The 20,210-nt window shown below is 38.7% G+C and overlaps 1 protein-coding gene across 2 annotated transcripts in view; it reads right to left on the reverse strand.

The window, feature by feature from the left end:
• Nucleotides 1–20,210, reverse strand: part of tnr (tenascin R (restrictin, janusin)) — a 252,698-nt gene that overhangs the window by 23,863 nt on the left and 208,625 nt on the right. For both annotated transcript variants that reach the window (XM_067453468.1, XM_067453467.1), the window contains 4 exons: nucleotides 14,693–14,812; nucleotides 13,546–13,689; nucleotides 9,788–9,907; nucleotides 6,615–6,758 (listed from right to left, as the gene is read on the reverse strand). In XM_067453468.1, the coding sequence (XP_067309569.1) occupies nucleotides 6,615–6,758; nucleotides 9,788–9,907; nucleotides 13,546–13,689; nucleotides 14,693–14,812 (528 nt within the window). The remainder of the gene's footprint in view (nucleotides 1–6,614; nucleotides 6,759–9,787; nucleotides 9,908–13,545; nucleotides 13,690–14,692; nucleotides 14,813–20,210) is intronic.

Here is a 20,210-nt window from a genome sequence, read left to right on the forward strand (position 1 = left end):
TTATCCCCTTAAGCTTCCATAAGCCTCCTCATAAATGCCAGAATGATGCATCTCTGACGCTTCACCTCCCTCAGGGCGCAGGTTCTTAAATACCGCAGGATGGTAATTTCAGCTCAAGTTTTCTCAGGCATTGCAGGCAATGAAACATTGTTACATTTTTATCAGAGCATGGCAGGATCTAAATCCACTGTTATTAGAGCAGAACTGTTTCCAAATTAAATTGTCATTAAGTAGCCGAAGCAACAACAAAAAAAAAGTTTGGAGGCAAATGAACACAACAAACCTCATCAAGCGATTATGTGTCAAGATTCTGCACGTCACTGAGCTGGCACTGGGGTTGCAAAGCCAATGGCCTGTGACACTTTTATGTGCAAATTAATTTCCTCTAAACAATCCAAACTAATGAAGTATTCTGGGAGGGCCGCTTGATTAAAGTTGAGGTCTGATGCATCTGAAAGCGGCCCTGCCCAACCCCTTTAATAGATGAGCCTTCACCGCATAATAAAGCAGCTTGAAATGAAACCAATGCTTGTTCTAGCTCAGTCTCCTGTGTGGGAAAGACAGTTCGCCTCTCTCCGCGAATAACCTCACAGCGAGGAAAGATAGGTAGTGAAGCTGATCTCTGTTCTCACATGGGAACTGGAGCTTTGCTGACTTCAGTATTTTTGTTACACAAACTTCAAAAATAACCCCAAAACAACAGCCTTGTTTCTGCTTCACATCTCTGAATAATAGTATAATTAGAGAAGTGCATATAGGGTTACTTTAGCATTAAGCTTTGTATTTAAACTGGGTCATTAATGTAGTAGAAATATGAAGCTATGTTTGAATTTGGTGCCTTCTAGACTGAGAAAAGACAGAAAATGTATTTTTTTGTCTCATGGGGATGAAAGACTACAACTCCCAGAATGCATTGTTTCGCTGCCCAACGAGGCCACTCCCAAAGCCACCGGATCACTTTCACACTGCGTTCATTTACATAAAATCAGTTCAGTTAAAGAACAGACACTACAATAAAAACTGAACGTGTGTGTTCAATATAATGTGAGCCGAGCGAGAGTCAGGAGTCTACATTCAGCTGAGGTCATTTAATTGTGTCAAATGTACCTAGAAAATCGGTTTATTGGAATTTTAATGAGCACGTTTACATGCATAAACTCACAAATATCAACTTATTAAAATAACCAATTTCCCCGTTTACATGCATCCAGTAAACTGACAACACAAGTAAACCACGTTTACATGACTTTATTAATAAAGCGGTTATTTCTTTGTGGTGGCGTCAAAAATAATAATTTCCATCTCTGACTTGGATGTTATGTCAGTTGTGATGTTAATAAAGCGCGAGCGGGAGATTTACGGCTCATGATGCAGTGTTCTGACTGAACCTCTTCTCCTTCTGCTGACTGAGATGAGAAGAACACATCTTTACAATGTTCTGGGTCTTAAAAGAGTCTGCGTTTGTGATATATGTCCTCCTTTCACAACAAAAATTGCTTTTCTTTCTTAGTATTTTTCTCTTGTTTCTAGTCAAAATATCAAAACATTCTTACATTAACCCCTTGCCTGTCACCCCTTCATTTGGCAAATGGAGCATTTCGACATACTCATAGCAAAAAGACAGCTACTCAAGTTATTCTGAATATACCCATAACCAATATACAGTATATTTAGAAAGCCAACACTTGAAAGTTTACAGCTGAGTACTCAGAATTACTTTTTTATTAATTAATATAGAGATGTATAGGCTAAAACATTAAAAAAAATTTTTTTTTTAAATATTTAAATATATAAAAATATCATGTGAATGTAGTATAACGACTTATAAACTAAAGTGAAGCCACAAGTGTGGTCATGCTTTATTTAAAATCTGAGGCTGTTATGCCCAAAACTATGAATTGTATTATATTTGGACTGGAAACAAGAAAAAAATGCTAAATAAGAGCATTTTTTTGCAGCGTATAGAGACACGTTTTCATGCGATCAGGCTGTTGTAAACATAGGTTAAAAATCTGCACTTTTGGGATGCTGGTTGTCCAATCAAATTAGAGTATCTGGACGGTTAATAACAACCAACCTGATCTCACAGATTTCCGTGAAATCAACACGGACCCTTAACTCAAAAACCTGTGGTAGTTTCACGGTGTGGTGTGACAGGCAGCGGGGCGAGGGACCGCGAGAGCGGGCCAGTGATTAATGTTCACGAGTGCCAGCTGCGTGGCACACCGGTCTCGTCTCGCGGCCATGTGACGGGAGCATAAAAGGAGGAGCAAGGACAGCGGAAGACGAGAGAGGACCAGGCCTGGATTTTATGTAATGTTTTGTTTTGCGTGTGTTTGTGGGCAGTCGTCCGTGAGGGGCTGCCCGCGGTTTTACTTTAGTTTTGTTTATTTATGTTGAATTAAAGTTTGTTTGAACGTTCGCCGGTTCCCGCCTCCTTCCTTCCCAGCTACTAACTGCGTTACACACGGAATCGCCGAAAATTCTGTGATGGGTTCACAAAAGTGATGCCAATGTAAGTCAATGACAGGCAGCATCTGTGATCCACACACAGATTCCTTGTTCAACACCTTATATTCCTCAGTTTGATTCAGTCAGCATAATTTATTTACATTTCTTTTTCTTTTTATTCAGACACGTTTTGAACACGTAACTCAATCCCTTCCCTAAACCTACCCATTTGTGTATTATAAAAACAGGATATAACAGGCAGATACACAGATACTGCAGGCACAGTTTACTCAGAAACTACAAATATTCCAAGTATTCTGAGGCCAAACGATTGACTTCTGTGAAGAAAATCCTCAAAAGCGATCAGTAACGTCGAGTCCATCCGGCGAATATTAACATATTTCAATATTGCCGCCGGTAGAAATGTCAGATTTGACAGCATTGGCTGTCGTTTGTCTCTTGACCGATCGCCTCATGCTGAAGACATTCATATCATTTGAATCATGAGAAATATGAACGAGTGAGTGCGTGTGTGGAGCGCGATCATCATTTCAGCGATTAAAACATCAAGATCAACTCTGTTCTTCACATGAAGACATCGTATGACTTCAGAAGACTTGGAATGCAACATGAGTTAATACTGTTTCTGGTCCGTTTTTGCAATAAATAACTGTGACTATTTGCCTGTTGTGTGTTTAATATTGTTAATAAGTGGGTAGGTTTAGGGTGGAAGTGGGGTTATTAGCTCCAAAATATAAAAGTAGCCTATACATGTTCATAAAATCATGTCTACTTTTACAAACGCAAAGAATCAAATGTGTTGTGAATCCGTGTGTGGATCACGGATGCTGCCTGTCATTGACATACATTGGCATCACTTCCGTCGACCCATCCAGGAATTTCCAGCGATTCCGTGAAACTACCACAGATTTGTGAGTTAAGGGTCCGTGTTCATTTCACAGAATTCTCTGAGACTAGGTTGAACAAGCTGTAGATAATACTGAAATGAAACCAGCAACTTTAACAGTGTTTCTGGATCTGGCTCATCTCAGCACGGTTTGGATGTCTGATTCAACTCATCAGCTCATTAGTACAGTGCTCCATGACCTGAAGGCATTGCACATCAGGTTATTAAAGCAGCAGCAGGATTGAGAAACATGCACTGAAGTAAAAAATACTATGACTGGTCCTGTCATTTATTACTGCTGCAGTTCATCTGTTCATTCAATGGTTTCGGCAACTTAACGGATACTAAACTAGTCACCCTTCCCAGTCTGCACATTTAAAAAAATATATTTTGGTGAACTTGGTGAGAAGAAGTGTTTTCGTCTGAAAAAGGCTTCTTTAAGAAACGGTAAAGCAACAAATAGAAGAAAGTAATAATCATGCATCACAGTGTTTTTCCTTTGCTTTTCTATAATGCTTCATTCTTGGTTTCCCGTCTTAATTTTGCGTATGGAGGTTTTGAGGATAGGCTCTTTAAATATTAATGTTGGGAGGTAGTGTAAATCGAGCTATAGTCTATGAAGCAATTGAACAGAAAAAGCTTGATATTGTGTTTCTCCAAGAAACTCAATAATGATCTGATGAATGAAACTGAGTGGGATTTGTGGTGGAAAAGAAGGGAAAATACTCATGCATCTTTCTCTCTTCAACCATAAGGGTAGATATTATGCCCCTTGGCGTCATTTTTCGATGCGCAGGGTGCTCCATTCATTTCGATAAAAAACCTTTGGTGTCATACACAAACGCACTGAGTATGGGAATATTATCGCAACTGTGAAATTTATTTTTGGATTTATTTATTGAAATTATTTATTGGTTTATAATTTTGCCATTATGCCATGTTGGAGTGTGATTCTCAATTCAATCAGCAAGCATAATTTCATTTACATTTATTTTATTTACGCTATTTAGACACGTTTTAACATGTAATCCAACCCCATCCCATCCCGAAAACTACCCATGTGTGTGAACATGATATAAAACACAGGATATAACATACGACTGCATCCACGAGTTATTCAAAAAGTTAAATAATCCATGTTTTCCGAGGCCAAACGATTGATTTGCATGAAGAAAATCCCCAAAAGCGATCAGCATCTCCATCCACCGAAGATCATGAACACATCAAATTTCAAATATTGCCGCCCGTTACGTCAGATTTCATAGTGAAATGTCATTGGCTCTCGTGTGTCTTGTGACCGATCGCGTCATGATCAGGAGTCTTTTGAAGCATTTGAATGCGATATGAATGAGTTCATATAAAAGTAGCCTTTAAATATGAATAAAATCATGTCTGCTTTTACAAACGCAAAGAATTAAATGTGTTTGTGTATGATGCCAAAGGTTTCTCATTGAAATGAATGGAGCACCCAGCGCGTCTTTAGTGTCTTCATTGGGACGTGGACGGCACTTGACCATGCTTCGGATTTTGACGCCTTGGGAGTGAGAACGGGTTGCCAAGGAATGCTTGTTTTCTGATAAATATTTATGCACTGACAGTAGGACAGGAACACCTAATATAATATTTTTTTATATTCCTAAGGAAAATCTTAAAAAGTGTTCTAGTGAAGGATGTATTGCCATTGGTGGAGACTGGAACTGCACTTTACATTTGACTATAGACCGTAATATATATATATATATATATATATATATATATATATATATATATATATATATATACACGCACACGCACACGCACACACACACTAACTTTGGCTGTTGTAATTTGCACTCAAATAATCTTTGGTTACATTGCATTATGTAACTACATGAACTTACATTTACCACGTCTACTAAAAATGAGTATTGTCAGCTTTAGTTAATAAGTGTTTGTCTGGTCAACTTAACATTGCTGAGTTAAACTAGCAAACTGGGCAGTGGATCTGTAGTTCCCAGCATGCTTTGCAAGTAATTTCTGTAATTTTGTGGTGCTTGTGTGTAGGCTGTGGTCACTCATACACACACATTTATTGGATGCAATCCTGCCCTCAATTAAGACATTTTTGCATTTTGTTTCTATAAAATGCTTGTTGTTATTTAATAGTTTTCCACTTACACTTGTAGAACAAGTAGTTAATTTAACAAGGTAAATTAAAACGAGAAATGTGTTCCCCATATATAATAACATTTTATAAATTGAACATAACATTATTAAGTAAACTGCACATATAACTATTATGCAACGGTGACAAATTCAAATGGTTTGTATTTACTCAATTAAATTTTGTCAGCTTTAGTTGACTTTGTTGTAAAAATTACAAAATATAGTTGGGAGCACTTGATGCTTTTTTGAGTAAATTCAACAATACATTTTTTTGAGTGTGGGCATGGCCCTAAAGCAAGATATAAACTCAATATTATGTTCTTTTCCCCTAATCAGAATTATGATATCAACTCACAATTGCATGAAAAAAGCCAGAGTTGTGAGATTGGCCAAATAGTTTTGTTTAAATGTAACTCAGGCATCAGGTTTAGTGTAGTCACATGGTCAATCAAGCAATTAAAGAAGATAATCCTTCTCTTTTATTGGACTTTCTTCTTTACTTAAGCTCTAGTTTCCTGAGTGAAAGGCCATTAGGTGTAGAACTACACTCAAACAAAAAATGATCAGGCCCTTCATAGATAAGACACATTTAAATGATGTTTACTTTACCTAATTAAATTAAATTGTGTCAAAATGTGTTCAATCAGCCTAATATATTTAAAACTGAAGTTTACTTAATTAATTTGCGTTAAAACTACGTGAAATATTAGTGCTGCCATAACTAACGGCAGTGGATCTGTAGTTCCCAGCATGCTTTGCAAGAGACTGCGCTAGGAGAGTAAATGTCTGGAATAATTTTAAAGGCAAATTAAATTGATAACAGTGTTCACCTTACATAGTAAACTTTTATAAATGTAACACAACATAATTAAGTAAACGGCACATATAAATATTATGTAACAGTGACAAATTCAAATGGTTTGTATTTACTCAACGCCAGCTTTACTTGATTTTTTTGTTCATATAACTGAACTGTTATTTGTAAAAATTGCTCAATATAGTTGTGTGCAACCACTTACCACATATTTTTTAAGTAAATTCAACAAGTCATTTTTGAGGTTTCGACCTCCTCTAGTCTATAAGAACACGGGGCATGATATGGAAAACTTACGTGTGACAAAGTTGGCGATGACCGTGCCACTGGTGAGAGGGCCTTTGGTGGCATAAAGAGCCACGGAGTAGCTGGTGCTGGGAATGAGCTGACTCAGCTGATGCTCCTGCTTACTCCCCTCCACTAAGAACGTGTCCGCCATAACTGCAAAGACAAGATCCATTAGTGCAGATGTAAGCGAAGAACTGCCACGGTTTTGTTTGCAAATATTCTTTGAGACTTATGTATCTTAAATTAAAATTCAAACGATTAGAAAAATATCACGCATTATAATTTAAATTCAAATATGAACTAATTTGGCATAGCCAACATTACACATATGCACACTCTAAAAAAATGCTGGGATAAAAACAACCCAAGTTGGGCTGAAATTGGACAAACCCAGCGATTGGGTTGTTTTAAGCATATTTAACTCAACCGCTGGGTTAAAAAAAACCTTTCACTGAGTTAAAAACAACCCATTCACTGGGTTAAAGTCCATTTTGAACCCAACTTTGGTTGTTTTTAACCCAGCATTTTTTATAGTGCAGCAAGAAAAGTTTTATCATACAATAATACTCCAAATTACAATACTTATGTATCTTAAATTAAAATTCAAACGATTAGAAAAATATCACGCATTATAATTTAAATTCAAATATGAACTAATTTGGCATAGCCAACATTACACATATGCACACTCTAAAAAAATGCTGGGATAAAAACAACCCAAGTTGGGCTGAAATTGGACAAACCCAGCGATTGGGTTGTTTTAAGCATATTTAACTCAACCGCTGGGTTAAAAAAAACCTTTCACTGAGTTAAAAACAACCCATTCACTGGGTTAAAGTCCATTTTGAACCCAACTTTGGTTGTTTTTAACCCAGCATTTTTTATAGTGCAGCAAGAAAAGTTTTATCATACAATAATACTCCAAATTACAATACTTGAATGTATTAATATGACCATGAACTGCATTGGTCCACCAATATTCTACATTATTAACCTTACTGATGACAATTTTGGTTTCTAATTGTACTTTTTGGGTTCATGCTTTTAGAACAGACTGTACAAATAAACTGTGGTCGGCACAAACCATTTTTATCCCTCGACGCAGGTGAAACCTGTCCATAATGGGCTTTACCTAATTTGGCCAATTAGTTACAAATGCATTCACTGCAAAATATTTGACTCTGAACCACAACACCAGTCGTGCGTCTCACGGGTATATCTGTGGCCATAGCCAACACTACATTATAAGGGTCACAATTATCCATTTTTCTTTCATGCCAAAAATCATCAGGATATTAAGATCACGCTCCATGAAGATATTTAGTACATGTTCATATCATAAATGTATTATTAGTAGTAATATGCATTGCTAAGGACTTCATTTGGACAACTTTAAAGGAGATTTTCTCAATATTTAGATGTTTTTGCACCCTCAGATTCCAGATGTTCAAATATTGTCCTATCCTAACAAACCATACATCAATGGAGAGATTATTAATTCAGCTTTCAGATCATCTACACATCTCAACATTGACCCTTATGACTGGGTTTGTGCTCCAGGGTCACATATGGAAGAGTTTGATCTTTGATGACAAAAGACAAAAGAAGCTTTTTCTTTTAAATATTGATAAGCCAATTTATTTCACCATCCTAACAAACCAATTGTTATATGGCTAATTGCATTTTATTATTGCTATTGAGTAAGACTCATTTGCATATTTCCTTTTTTTTATTCTCTATTTTCTAGTGACTGATCACATCTACATTTTTCAGTTAGCCAAATAGATTTTTTTGTGAATTAAATTGCATCAATTCACAGGAATTCAATTTGGCTAATTGAAACATTTACTCTGCAATTTTTTTGTTGTTGTGCTTTTCTTACTTAGAATTTTTGTCTTATTTCAAAAATGACTAAAACAAGAAGTATTTACTAGACAAGAAAAAGCAATTGTCTTGTTTTGGTAAAAAAAAATTAAAATTAAGAGATTTGTACCAAGCCTGCAGTCTCCCTCTCATTTACTGAAGCTTTCGAGCCTCGATCGCCCCCCGGTGACCGGTCCCAGTATAGCCGCCCCTCTGTGTTTTCTAATGGGCGCGAGGCAAACTAAATAATAAAATTACGCTTCAAAATTTTTTCCCCAAAGTTAGTTTATGTCACTGAAGGCAGTTATCATCACGATGATTTCATTTCAGGTGTTCGTTTTAAAAATAAGTTTAGTTTTAGTCAGTTATTTGATGCTATAAAAACGGGGTGTGTGACGTCATGATTGACAGCTGAGACCAGGGGCGTGGGACTGGGGGGATAAAGGGTACTGAGTAACCAGGGCCCAAGGCAGGGAAGTCCGTTTTCTATACATACACATACATGGTACGGGGGCCCAGCAAGATGGTTTGTACCCAGGGCCCAAAATTTGGTGCTACGCCCCTGGCTGAGACTGACGGCTTCTCTGAGTGAAGTTGTCACTGAGGCACTAACGGATTTTTTCGAAATTTTTGGGAGCAGATTAGAGCTTTAGCTTTAATTTCTACATTTCCATAACTGTTTATTTCACACCAACATAATTAAATGTTCTGCATCTGCGAGAGTGTGGGCGGGCTTTTGATCTCGCGGCTGTACTTCCTGCTCTACTTCCTGCGCTCTACTGCGCAACTCCGGTCCCGAAATCGCTACTGCGCAGACTCGGTCCCAAGATGTCCGCGCCGTGCAAGGCCGCCTGAAAGCTTCAAATCTGCCAAGCGGAAACGGATGATGTCGAGTCGTCCATATTTTTTTACGGTCTATGATTTGTACGCAAAATAATCTTCCAATGAGGTAAGAAAAATAATCTTAATTCAAACAGAAAACAAGATTATTTTTCTCACCCCATTGGCAGATTATTTATCTTATTTTAAGCAAAAACTCTCTTCATTTGGAGTTATTTTTCCCCAAAACAAGACAATAATATTAACTTGTCTAGTAAATGTTTCTTAATGTAAGAATGTTTAGATATTTTGACTAGAAACAAGACAAAAATACTAAGTAAGAAAAGCATTTTTTTGCAGTGTAGAACTAATGATCAGTAACTGGAACATTTTCAATTGGAGACCTGATTTTTTGCTCTTTTTTACAGTGTGTAGGGATGTGACTGATGCAGATGAGCGTTTTACAGAGATGCGTTCCCCTTTATCAGGCCTCCACTTACCTTGGTTACGGGTGAGAGTGAGCACGTAGTTATCGACACTGGAAACTGGTGGATTCCAGCGCAGCAAAGCCCCCTGAGGCGTGACATTCAATGCCTTGAGCTCCATAGGCATGTCCATCGCTGTGAGGAACAGAGAATCATGAGCAGGTTACGGACAGACAGTCCAAGATAAGCTCAGCCAAGGCAATTGGCAGCAGTCTCATCTTCACCTTTCTTTCCTTGTGCAAACGATATTCAACAGCAATTTAAAATTAGAGCACCTCAGCAGCTTGGAACTAATTTGTTGTGATTATCTGGCTGGAGAAGATCACAATTTCCTTAATTAGCCGACATCGAGGGGGAAATTAGACAGTCAAATGTGTGCAGAGCTCATTCTCAATAGCAAGTGAGTAATGAGAAATGTGTCTCTCTGTAATCCTCCATCCATGCTGTGACTTTCACAGATGGCCTTTCTTTTTTCAGACAGGAAAAATCTCACTCTCCTATTTGCACGGTGGCATATGTCCTCTTAGATGAGGTCAGTGGTCTGTAATCGCACATCTTCCCATCACGTCCCTAGTGCTTTTGTGTTGTACAATAGCCACATCACTTCTACAGCTGTGGAGAGCTGACCGTCCCATTAGGCACTGTTGACTCTGTTTTAGGAAACTATAGGTCCTCAGATCCTTCCAGAGAAGCCGATCTCCATCCTGACAGCGGGGCAGAGGCAAAATCCTCCAATTCCCCATCGCACCTTCCCCTATCTCGGCTTTACCATGTCGTGACATGCCCTGCACTATGGAAGACCATTTCCGCCACTAAATAAAAAATCTTTTTATCTTAGAATTCTGACTTATTTTTCTCGCAATTGCAAGAAATAAAGTCAGAATTCTGAGATATAAACTCACAATTGTGAGAAATAAAGTCAGAATTATGAGATATAAACTCAATTGCAAGAAATAAAGTCAGAATTATGAGATATAAACTCAATTGCAAGAAATAAAGTCAGAATTTATATAAACTCGCAATTGTGAGAAATAAAGTCAGAATTATGAGATATAAACTCAATTGCAAGAAATAAAGTCAGAATTATGAGATATAAACTCAATTGCAAGAAATAAAGTCAGAATTATGAGATATAAATTCAATTGCAAGAAATAAAGTCAGAATTATGAGATATAAACTCAATTGCAAGAAATAAAGTCAGAATTTATATAAACTCGCAATTGTGAGAAAAAAAGTCACAATTATGAGATATAAACTCACAATTTTGTGATATAAAGTCAGAATTCTGTGATATAAACTTGCAATTTTGTTATTAATTCACAATTCTGACTTTTTCTCACAATTGAGAGTTATAAAGTCAATATTCTGAGACAAACTCAATTGTGAGAAATAAAGTCGCAATACTGCACTGACAGACTAAGAGGAGAAAATGAGTTTTCTCTTATGCAATGGACTGAACCTGATGATCTCCAGCAGGCCATTAGGCAGAGCTGTGAACCAGAACATATCATGATCCAGATCCATCATGTTTTATCAACCCCTCTTGTCACGCTTTACATAACAGCTGAAATAAACCAGGCTGTTTTCTATATCCTATTAATAATAAGCTGTTCCCAAAACATGCTTTTAAAAAAAAGAAGATAAGCTTGTCACTTGTTACAGCACTAGCGAGATTTGTCAGCTTGAGATTGTTTGCCTGTCATATTTTTATTAGCTTTGAACAAAATGTCAGGCTTTAAGTTGCAATGGGGAGTGTAGCCGTGTTCTGATGTACAGGCAAACAATTCCTAAAGTTATTAAGCAAGCCAGCAGTCTTCACGCAAAGGCCAGCATCTGTTTGTTCTATTAGACTACATCAAATGATATGACAAATTCGTTAATATCCTAGGCTCGAGACATAGACTAATTAATTCATTTCAGTGATATAATGCAGGGCTGGAAACAAATACCATTCCTGGAGATTTGTCATTTGAGACACAAAGTTAAATATTCCTATGTTTAATCTAAAGCTCTATTGTGTTCTGAAGATAAGCTGTAATAAGTTGTTACAGCTATCCGTGTTATCACTGTTATACCCTAGGGGGCGCTATTACACGTGCTGAAGGAGTGCAGTATAAATAAATAAAGTCAGAATTCTGAGATATAAACCCAATTATGAGAAATGCAGTAATAATTCTGTGATATAAACTCACAAATGCTGTGAGAATTCAGTATCTCCAGATAAAAACACAGGCAAATAAGAAGCAGAAATGAGCGATCGTACACTCAAGCAGATGCATTTTAAAAATAATGCACTCATCAACATTAAACAGGATATAAATCAAACGGGAGACCAAGAGAAATGTGGACCAGGACGAGCTCTAGTACTGGGACGCTTTAGGGGTGTTGATGGATTATTTATTATTCAACAAATTATATATATATATATTGTGGTCAACCAAGATTTTTACAAATGTTTTTGAAATATTTTTCTTATGCTTACTTTTATTTGAATAAAAAACACAGTAAAAACAGTGATCATATAAAATAATATTGTGTAATTTATTCCTGTCATAGCAAAGTTGAATTTTCAGCAGCCATTTCTAATATGCTGATTTGCTGCTAAAGAAACAATACTTATTATTATTATCAAAAATGTATTCGTGAAAACGGTTACTGCTGCTTAATACTTTTGAGGAAAACGTGATTTTTTTTCTTCTGGATTCTTTGAAAGAGAAATCTATAAATTTTGTCTTTAACTTTGATACATTTAATGCAACCTTAATGAGTAAAAGAATACAAGTTCACACACGCACACATGCACACACACGCATGCACGTGTAACCCCTACTGCTCGGACCGGGACTCGAACCCGGATCCGCCGGCATGAGAGTCGGACGCTCTAACAAGGAGGCTAAAGGCTGCAACCTCTAGTGTCAGTCGCTAGAGCATCTCTTGAGGTCAGAGGAGTGAGGTTTACTCGCACAGCAACTACTACTAGCTGGCCTCTGTTACACATGCACACACACACACACACACACACACACACACACACACACACACACACACACACACACACACACACACACACACGTTTGTTTTTGTGACACATGGGGACATTCCATAGGCGGAAGGCAAACATTCTGCATTTTTACTTTCTCATAAAAACTCCTCCTGTGTGATTTATAAGCCTTTTGTAAAGTGGGGCCATGGGTAATGTCCTCATATTTCACCCTCTCCTGTAATACCTGTGTCATACCCATGGCATTATACACATTTGTGTCCTCATATATGTCACAAAAACATGCCCACACACACACACAGTTAAAATAATCCTCATTAAAATGATCCTCATTAACGATCAGCATAAAGATCACATTTATGCACATTATTTTGTGATGTAAATTTCCAGTGAGAGAACCTCATCTGTTCACATGCTTAAGAACATTGGTCAATTATTAGTGAATGAGACACTATCTGTTCACAGTGCCAGCTGCCTGTCTCCGGAGCTGTTCAATGGCAGGTGAGCATGCCGGCTGATCCCTGAACCCATTAGTAAAATCTCATTCCACTCCTGCAGCGTCCCAGAGGACGGGTGAATGATGGGACTCATCACATGGTAAATGATGTGCATCATTCCTCAGACTGTCATCCACATTTCTATCAAATCAAAGTTCTGTGACGAACGAGGCTATGAGAGCACATCCTTCACGGAATACCAAAAGACATTTCCTAGGGTAAATTACAATACAAGTCTGCAGAAGTGTATGATTATTTGAGTGAGGACGAAGTACCTGTGAAGACAGTCGTGGTGATGACTTTGCTCTCTTGGCTTCCTCTCACTGCGTTCAGCTTGATCTCATACTCTGTTGCCGGGTGGAGGCTGGTTAGGGTGTAGTTGGTGACATCATTGTCAATCACCACATTGTCCATCCTACCTGTGAAGCGATTACAAACAGTAATGCTGGCTTATTTGTCTAATTTGTTCAACATGCTTCGGGATACTTCAAATACTACCGCTTTTTCATATTAAAGGGTTACTTCAGCGATTAGCATATGGCTTTGTATAAGTAGAAACCCTGGAGTATAATCAAACGATTGTGCTTCCCCCCTCATATCCCCCTGAGACGAGAGATTTATGCATTTTAGTTCTGGAAAAATTCCTCCAATGACACTCTTTGGAATGTTTGGCCAGAGGCTGAAGACTACAGCCAGCAGAGGGAGCCATTTCCTCATGTTTTACACCCACACTGGGGATGGAGATCACACACACAGCTCAGCTCAGGCATTAATTTAAACGGATGCTGAGCAATGTAAGTCTTTTAACTTCTCAAATTAATTTCTATGAAAGTTAAGCTTCCAAAGGCATGAACTGAATCGCGCCAGACTGAACTCGCGTTGTGAATGTATGCCGCGAGTGTGGTCGCGATTACCTCAGCTCTCATCACGAGAGCTCATCAGCTCATTTATGACGTTAAATGTAATCTGACTCCTAATCTGAGTTAGTGCTGTGAGACTCACGCGGCGACTCGATCGTTATATTGAACAGACATGTTCAGTTTTTAATTGTAGTTTCTTCTCCAACTCAGTCACAGTAATCCAGTAGCGGTGGCTTTGGGAATGGCCTCACAGGGCAGCGAAGCATTCTGGGAATTGTAGTCTTTCATCCCCATGAGACAAAAATACATTTTCTGTCTTTTCTCAGTCTAGAAGACACCAAATTCAAAAATAATTTCACATTTCTACTACATTGATGACCCAGTTTAAATACAGATGAATCTTCCCAGCGCTGAAGTACCCCTTTAAACTATGTTATTACCTTAACTAAGCCGAGTTGACACACACCTCTCTCGTCAGTGTGTGCAACCCCCCCCCCCCCCGCCCCCCCCCCCCCCCCCCACACACACACACACACTCTTAAAGATACTGCGGAGGCATTACCTTTTGGTGATTGGTAAGACATCTTGTAGTAATCAAAGGGTGCGAGAGGTTGAATCCATGATATGGTTACAGATTCCTCAGTGACGTACATCACAGTCGTGTCTCTGGGAGGATCCATTCCTGCATCATGGGGGACAAGATGACCAGTTTGGGGTCAGTAAGATTTTTTTTATATATATACAGTATACAGCGTTGAAAATCTGGAATCTGAGGGTGCAAAAACATCTAAATATTGAGGAAATCTCCTTTAAAGTTGTCCAAATGAAGTCCTTAGCAATGCATATTACTACTAATAATACATTTATGATATGAACATGTGCTAAATATCTTCCTGGAGCATGATCTTAATATCCTAATGATTTTTGGCATAAAAGAAAAATTGATAATTTTGACCCTTATAGTGTATTGTTGGCTATGGCCACAGATATACCGGTGAGATTATGACTGCTGAAGAGATCCAGGGGCACAAATGATTACCTTATTCAAGGAGTGAATAGCACATAACAGGGAATTACCAAAATAAAATTATTAGTATTCATTTGGTCATGTGATCTCAAGATGTATACGCCTATAACACCAGCGGATGCGTGCAAAATAAATATGATATACATATATTAATTATAACATTGTTTAATATATTGTTAGTATTATTATTATTATATAGTCTCCACTATCTTTTTGCATGCTTCATGTCATGTGTTATTCGTTTCAATTGAATAGTCTCATAGTTACATGTCATTTATTTTCTTTGTGTGTTTGTCAACAGACCCGAAAGAAAAGGAGGAGTGTGTATACGCCGGACACACGAGACTCTTCACAAGGACATTCTCATTGTTATGGTCTGCCGCTGTCCAGCAGGGACTCGTTCATGATTTGTTTATCTGTCCTAATAGCTCTTAGCATAGAAACGCAAAGGTCTGGAGCGTTCTGACAACGGAGAGGGAAATAAACAGATTTACTCTTGCCATTATTGAGAAGGCCAGTCCTTAAAACGAGCGGAAAGCCATTCACACTTCCCCATATTCATTAGACTAATGCATTCAATTCATAAACTATGGGTGGCAATCCATAAACAGCTTGTCAACCTCATTTAAATGCTTTCAGGGTAAAATATTCCCCAGTAAATGAGTTGTGATTATTCATGTATGCATATCTTAATTTATTTTCCACTCCGAAGAGCAGTCAATAAATATATTTTTAGACTTTGTATAAAGGGCACAAAGAACCTCTTTTTTCCCCCAGCCCATTCCATCTCCATTTTCTTATTATTGTTGAGCATATGGTGACCTTTGTCTCACTTATGTTAATGTAAAGAGTGTTAATGTGTGAAAATATGGTTTCTAGCTAAAGCAGGAACATGTACTAAACATATTTCTGAGCTAACACGCTTTAAAACAGATTAGATGCCAACAAGTGCAATTACGTGAAGTGCTCATGTATGAATAATGTAATAATAATAATAATAATAATATGCAAAGTACAAGTTATAACTTTTACTTTATTTAACGAATCAAGCTGCTGTGCAGGTGGTCTTCTGCAGAGACGATATCTATGTTTAGAAATAGCTCTGAGACAATATCTCCTTTGGCAATGGCAAATATCAGTTCACTGAGGGAACAGCTGAATAATTCCTGACACCTCCACATTCAGAGAGAGGTAATTAGGGGAGGATTACACACTGTTGAATTAATTAAGACACAAAAGAGTGAAAAATCTGCTGTGCAGCTGTGTGCAGGAATCATAATGAGGAAATCCAGCAGGTAGAGACGAGATCTTGTTCTGCACATGCTCATAAATGACTGCCTTGTGATATTGATAAAACAGAAACAAATGTAAAAAAAAAAAAAAAAAAAAAAAAAAAACCTTTAAAGTGCTCTTTACCATGCAAATGTTACAATTTTCTTGAAGGATTAGTTCACTTTCAAATGAACATGAGCCCATGATTTCCTCTCCCTCAGCTCATCCTAGGTTTTTATGACTTTCTTCTTTCAGATGAACACAATCGGAGGGCATCTATCCATCATAAAAGTGCATCTATTATCATAAAAGTGCATCTATCCATCATAAAAGTGCATTTATCCATCATAAAAGTGCATCTATCCATCATAAAAGTGCATTTATCCATCATAAAAGTGCATCTATCCATCATAAAAGTGCATCTATCCATCATAAAAGTGCATCTATCCATTATAAAAGTGCATCTATCATCATAAAAGTGCATCTATTATCATAAAAGTGCATCTATCCATCATAAAAGTGCATTTATCCATCATAAAAGTGCATCTATCCATTATAAAAGTGCATCAATCCATCATAAAAGTGCATCTATCCATTATAAAAGTGCATCAATCCATCATAAAAGTGCATCTATCCATCATAAAAGTGCATCTATCATCATAAAAGTGCATCTTTTTACCAGAGCCAAGTGGAGTACATTTATGAATGATGGATGCACATTTTTGAGCTTCAAACTCATTCACTGCCCGTATAAAGCTTAGAAACATCTTGATATTTAGGGGCCAAGCACCGAAGGTGCGGAGGCACCTATTGAAACCGTTGTCGCACTTTCTTCTTCCGCCATGGAGGTCTATGGCAGCCCATAGAACCGATTGCGGGAAAGTTGTAAAGATTTGACATTCTGATAGAGGGCAGTCCCAACATTAAATACACCAATTTTGGTGTCTCCAACTCAATCCCTCTAGCGCCACCACCTGTCCAAAGTTGCACTCATGTTTATGCTAATAACTTTTGAACCTTAAGGGCTAGAAACAAAATTCTTGTTTCCTCAGATTTCTGAGCTCCTGCCAATCCGAAAGCACCCTATGACGTCATTTCCGACATTATATGTTTCCCGCCATTTTGAATTTCCCCAAAATCCTACTTTTGCGAACTCGTCCTAGACTGTTCGTCCGATTTGCATGAAAATTGAACCAGATCATCTTCAGCCAGTGTCGACAAAAAGTTATGGAATTCAAGTTGATTCGTCAAATCTTTTCCGTTAAACGCGCAAACAAATTTTACGTAGCGCTTGCGAAAACAGACGTATGGCTGTATCTCCGCAACGCTTTATCGTATTCAGACCAAACTTGGTACATGTTGGCACAAGCATCTCTTGAGGCAACCTGCTGCGTTTCGGCGCAGCGCCACCTACTGGCCCGGAGATAGGAAAAATGGCTATTTTTGCTTTTTTTTGCTGAACCGTTTGCCCAAAAATCACAAAAGTGGTCTCGTCAGATTCGAGACGTCATGCCGAGTCGACTGATGTCCAATTTTACCATGTCGGCCATTTTGGCTGTCGGCCATCTTGAATTATGTGCCAAAATGCTGTATTTTATGAACGCATGAACGGATTGTTACGAAACTCGGCATGGGTCATCACCACGATGCCCTGAAGTAGCCTGAGAAGTTTCGAAACAGCGCCACCTAGTTGAGATTTTTTTTAAAAAGTGCTTATAACTTTGGGTGTGGTTGACTTATTTTCACGGGACTCATCTCCTTAGACTCCTGAATCGTTGCCGAGTCCAACGATACCACACTTGCCAGGTTTCTGCGTATGGTTTGTGCACCGTTGTAATTTAGCGCTTTAAGAAAATTAGCCGATATCTTCGAAACCACTGGTCCGATCGAGACGAAACCAGCGTCAGAAGTTCGGAAACATAGGTCGCTAGGCACAGTCGTGAGGCCAAATCTCAAAATTTTGATAGTAAGGGGTAGTAAAATCCAATCAAAGTCAGGCGTCAGGCTGAAACCCTATTGGAACTGTTCATTTCCCCATGATGCATCATTTTCCAGCTAAAACTGCTCGGGCAGACCAAACCGTAAGTCGTAGAGACTTGAAACTTTCAGGGCTGGTAGTACTCACAACCACTGCAGACGTCACCGAAGCCCACCCCGATCGGCCTGACGGGGGCGCTACAGCGATCAAAAGTACGAAACGGCGACCAAAAGTACGAAACGGCTCATAACTCCTCAACCGTAAGGCTTAGCCTCGAGTGTCTTATATTGCTGGAATCCTTGGCTCGAGACGGACAAAATGCATGCCCCGGATTGGCTCGGAATAGTGGGAAAAAATTCGGGTATTTCGGGTTTTTTGCAAAACCTACTTTTGCCAACTAGTCCTAGGTTTTTGGCCCAACCGGAACCAAACCAGCACAGCGAGATTCTCTGGAGTCTAATTGTCAAAAGTCATTTAAAAAAACCGGAAATTTGGGTTCCTGGACCCTAAAGGCCGCCAAAACGTTGGAAGGGGGAGTAGCCCCTTTTACTAAATTGGCTAAAACTCGTGAACGGAATGAGGTATTTTCACCAAACTCAGCACGCCTATGTAAGAGCTCATTCTGTGGCCAAGTGAAAAAGGACGTGGGGACCGGCCACTTGGTGGCGCTATAATGGTTAAAAAGGGGTCAAAATGATGTATTTCTATGGAAAATCCCATTAAAGGCCTGAAAGCGGCCCTCTTCCTGCCTGATTGGCATACAGCTTTACGAAATCACGCGTGCGCATGCGTCACGTGACCCTAAAGAGGCTTGCAGACTTTTATGGCCGCCGGGGCGCTTTAACTGTTAAATTGGTGAAAACAAATGCCCTATTATTATCCTATGCAAATTGACATTTAAATGACTAAAAATTGCCTGCTCTGCGCAGAACTTCACCAAATCGGCTGGGCATGTGCGCCGCATTATTGTAAAGACGCGTGCAAACTTTGGCGGAGATCGGGCCCTCCAACTGTTAAACTGGTGAAAAACAAATGCCCTATATTATCCTATGCAAAATGACATTTAAATGACTAAAAATTGCCTGCTTTGTGCAGAACTTCACCAAATCGGCTGAGCATGTGCGCCGCATTATTGTAAAGACGCGTGCAAACTTTGGCGGAGATCGGGCCATCAGTAGAGGCATACCAGTTTAAAAGGTAAAAAAATAAATAAATAAAAACACCCCATTTTCATGATAAATGAGCTGAAAATGCAAAAATTGACCTTTGACCTCTGCGATGCACATGTCACCAGGCTTGATAAAGTTTTAGCAACCAGCAGCTCAAAACTCAAGTGCTCAAACCCTATGGTCTATTTTTTATAGGCCTTTTTATACCCTTTTTATTGCCTTTTTATTAGGGGCCAAGCACCGAAGGTGCGGAGGCACCTATTGAAACCGTTGTCGCACTTTCTTCTTCCGCCATGGAGGTCTATGGCAGCCCATAGAACCGATTGCGGGAAAGTTGTAAAGATTTGACATTCTGATAGAGGGCAGTCCCAACATTAAATACACCAATTTTGGTGTCTCCAACTCAATCCCTCTAGCGCCACCACCTGTCCAAAGTTGCACTCATGTTTATGCTAATAACTTTTGAACCTTAAGGGCTAGAAACAAAATTCTTGTTTCCTCAGATTTCTGAGCTCCTGCCAATCCGAAAGCACCCTATGACGTCATTTCCGACATTATATGTTTCCCGCCATTTTGAATTTCCCCAAAATCCTACTTTTGCGAACTCGTCCTAGACTGTTCGTCCGATTTGCAT

The sequence above is a fragment of the Pseudorasbora parva genome, chromosome 9 (assembly GCF_024679245.1).
Source record: "Pseudorasbora parva isolate DD20220531a chromosome 9, ASM2467924v1, whole genome shotgun sequence".
NCBI classification, from domain to species: Eukaryota; Metazoa; Chordata; class Actinopteri; order Cypriniformes; family Gobionidae; genus Pseudorasbora; species Pseudorasbora parva.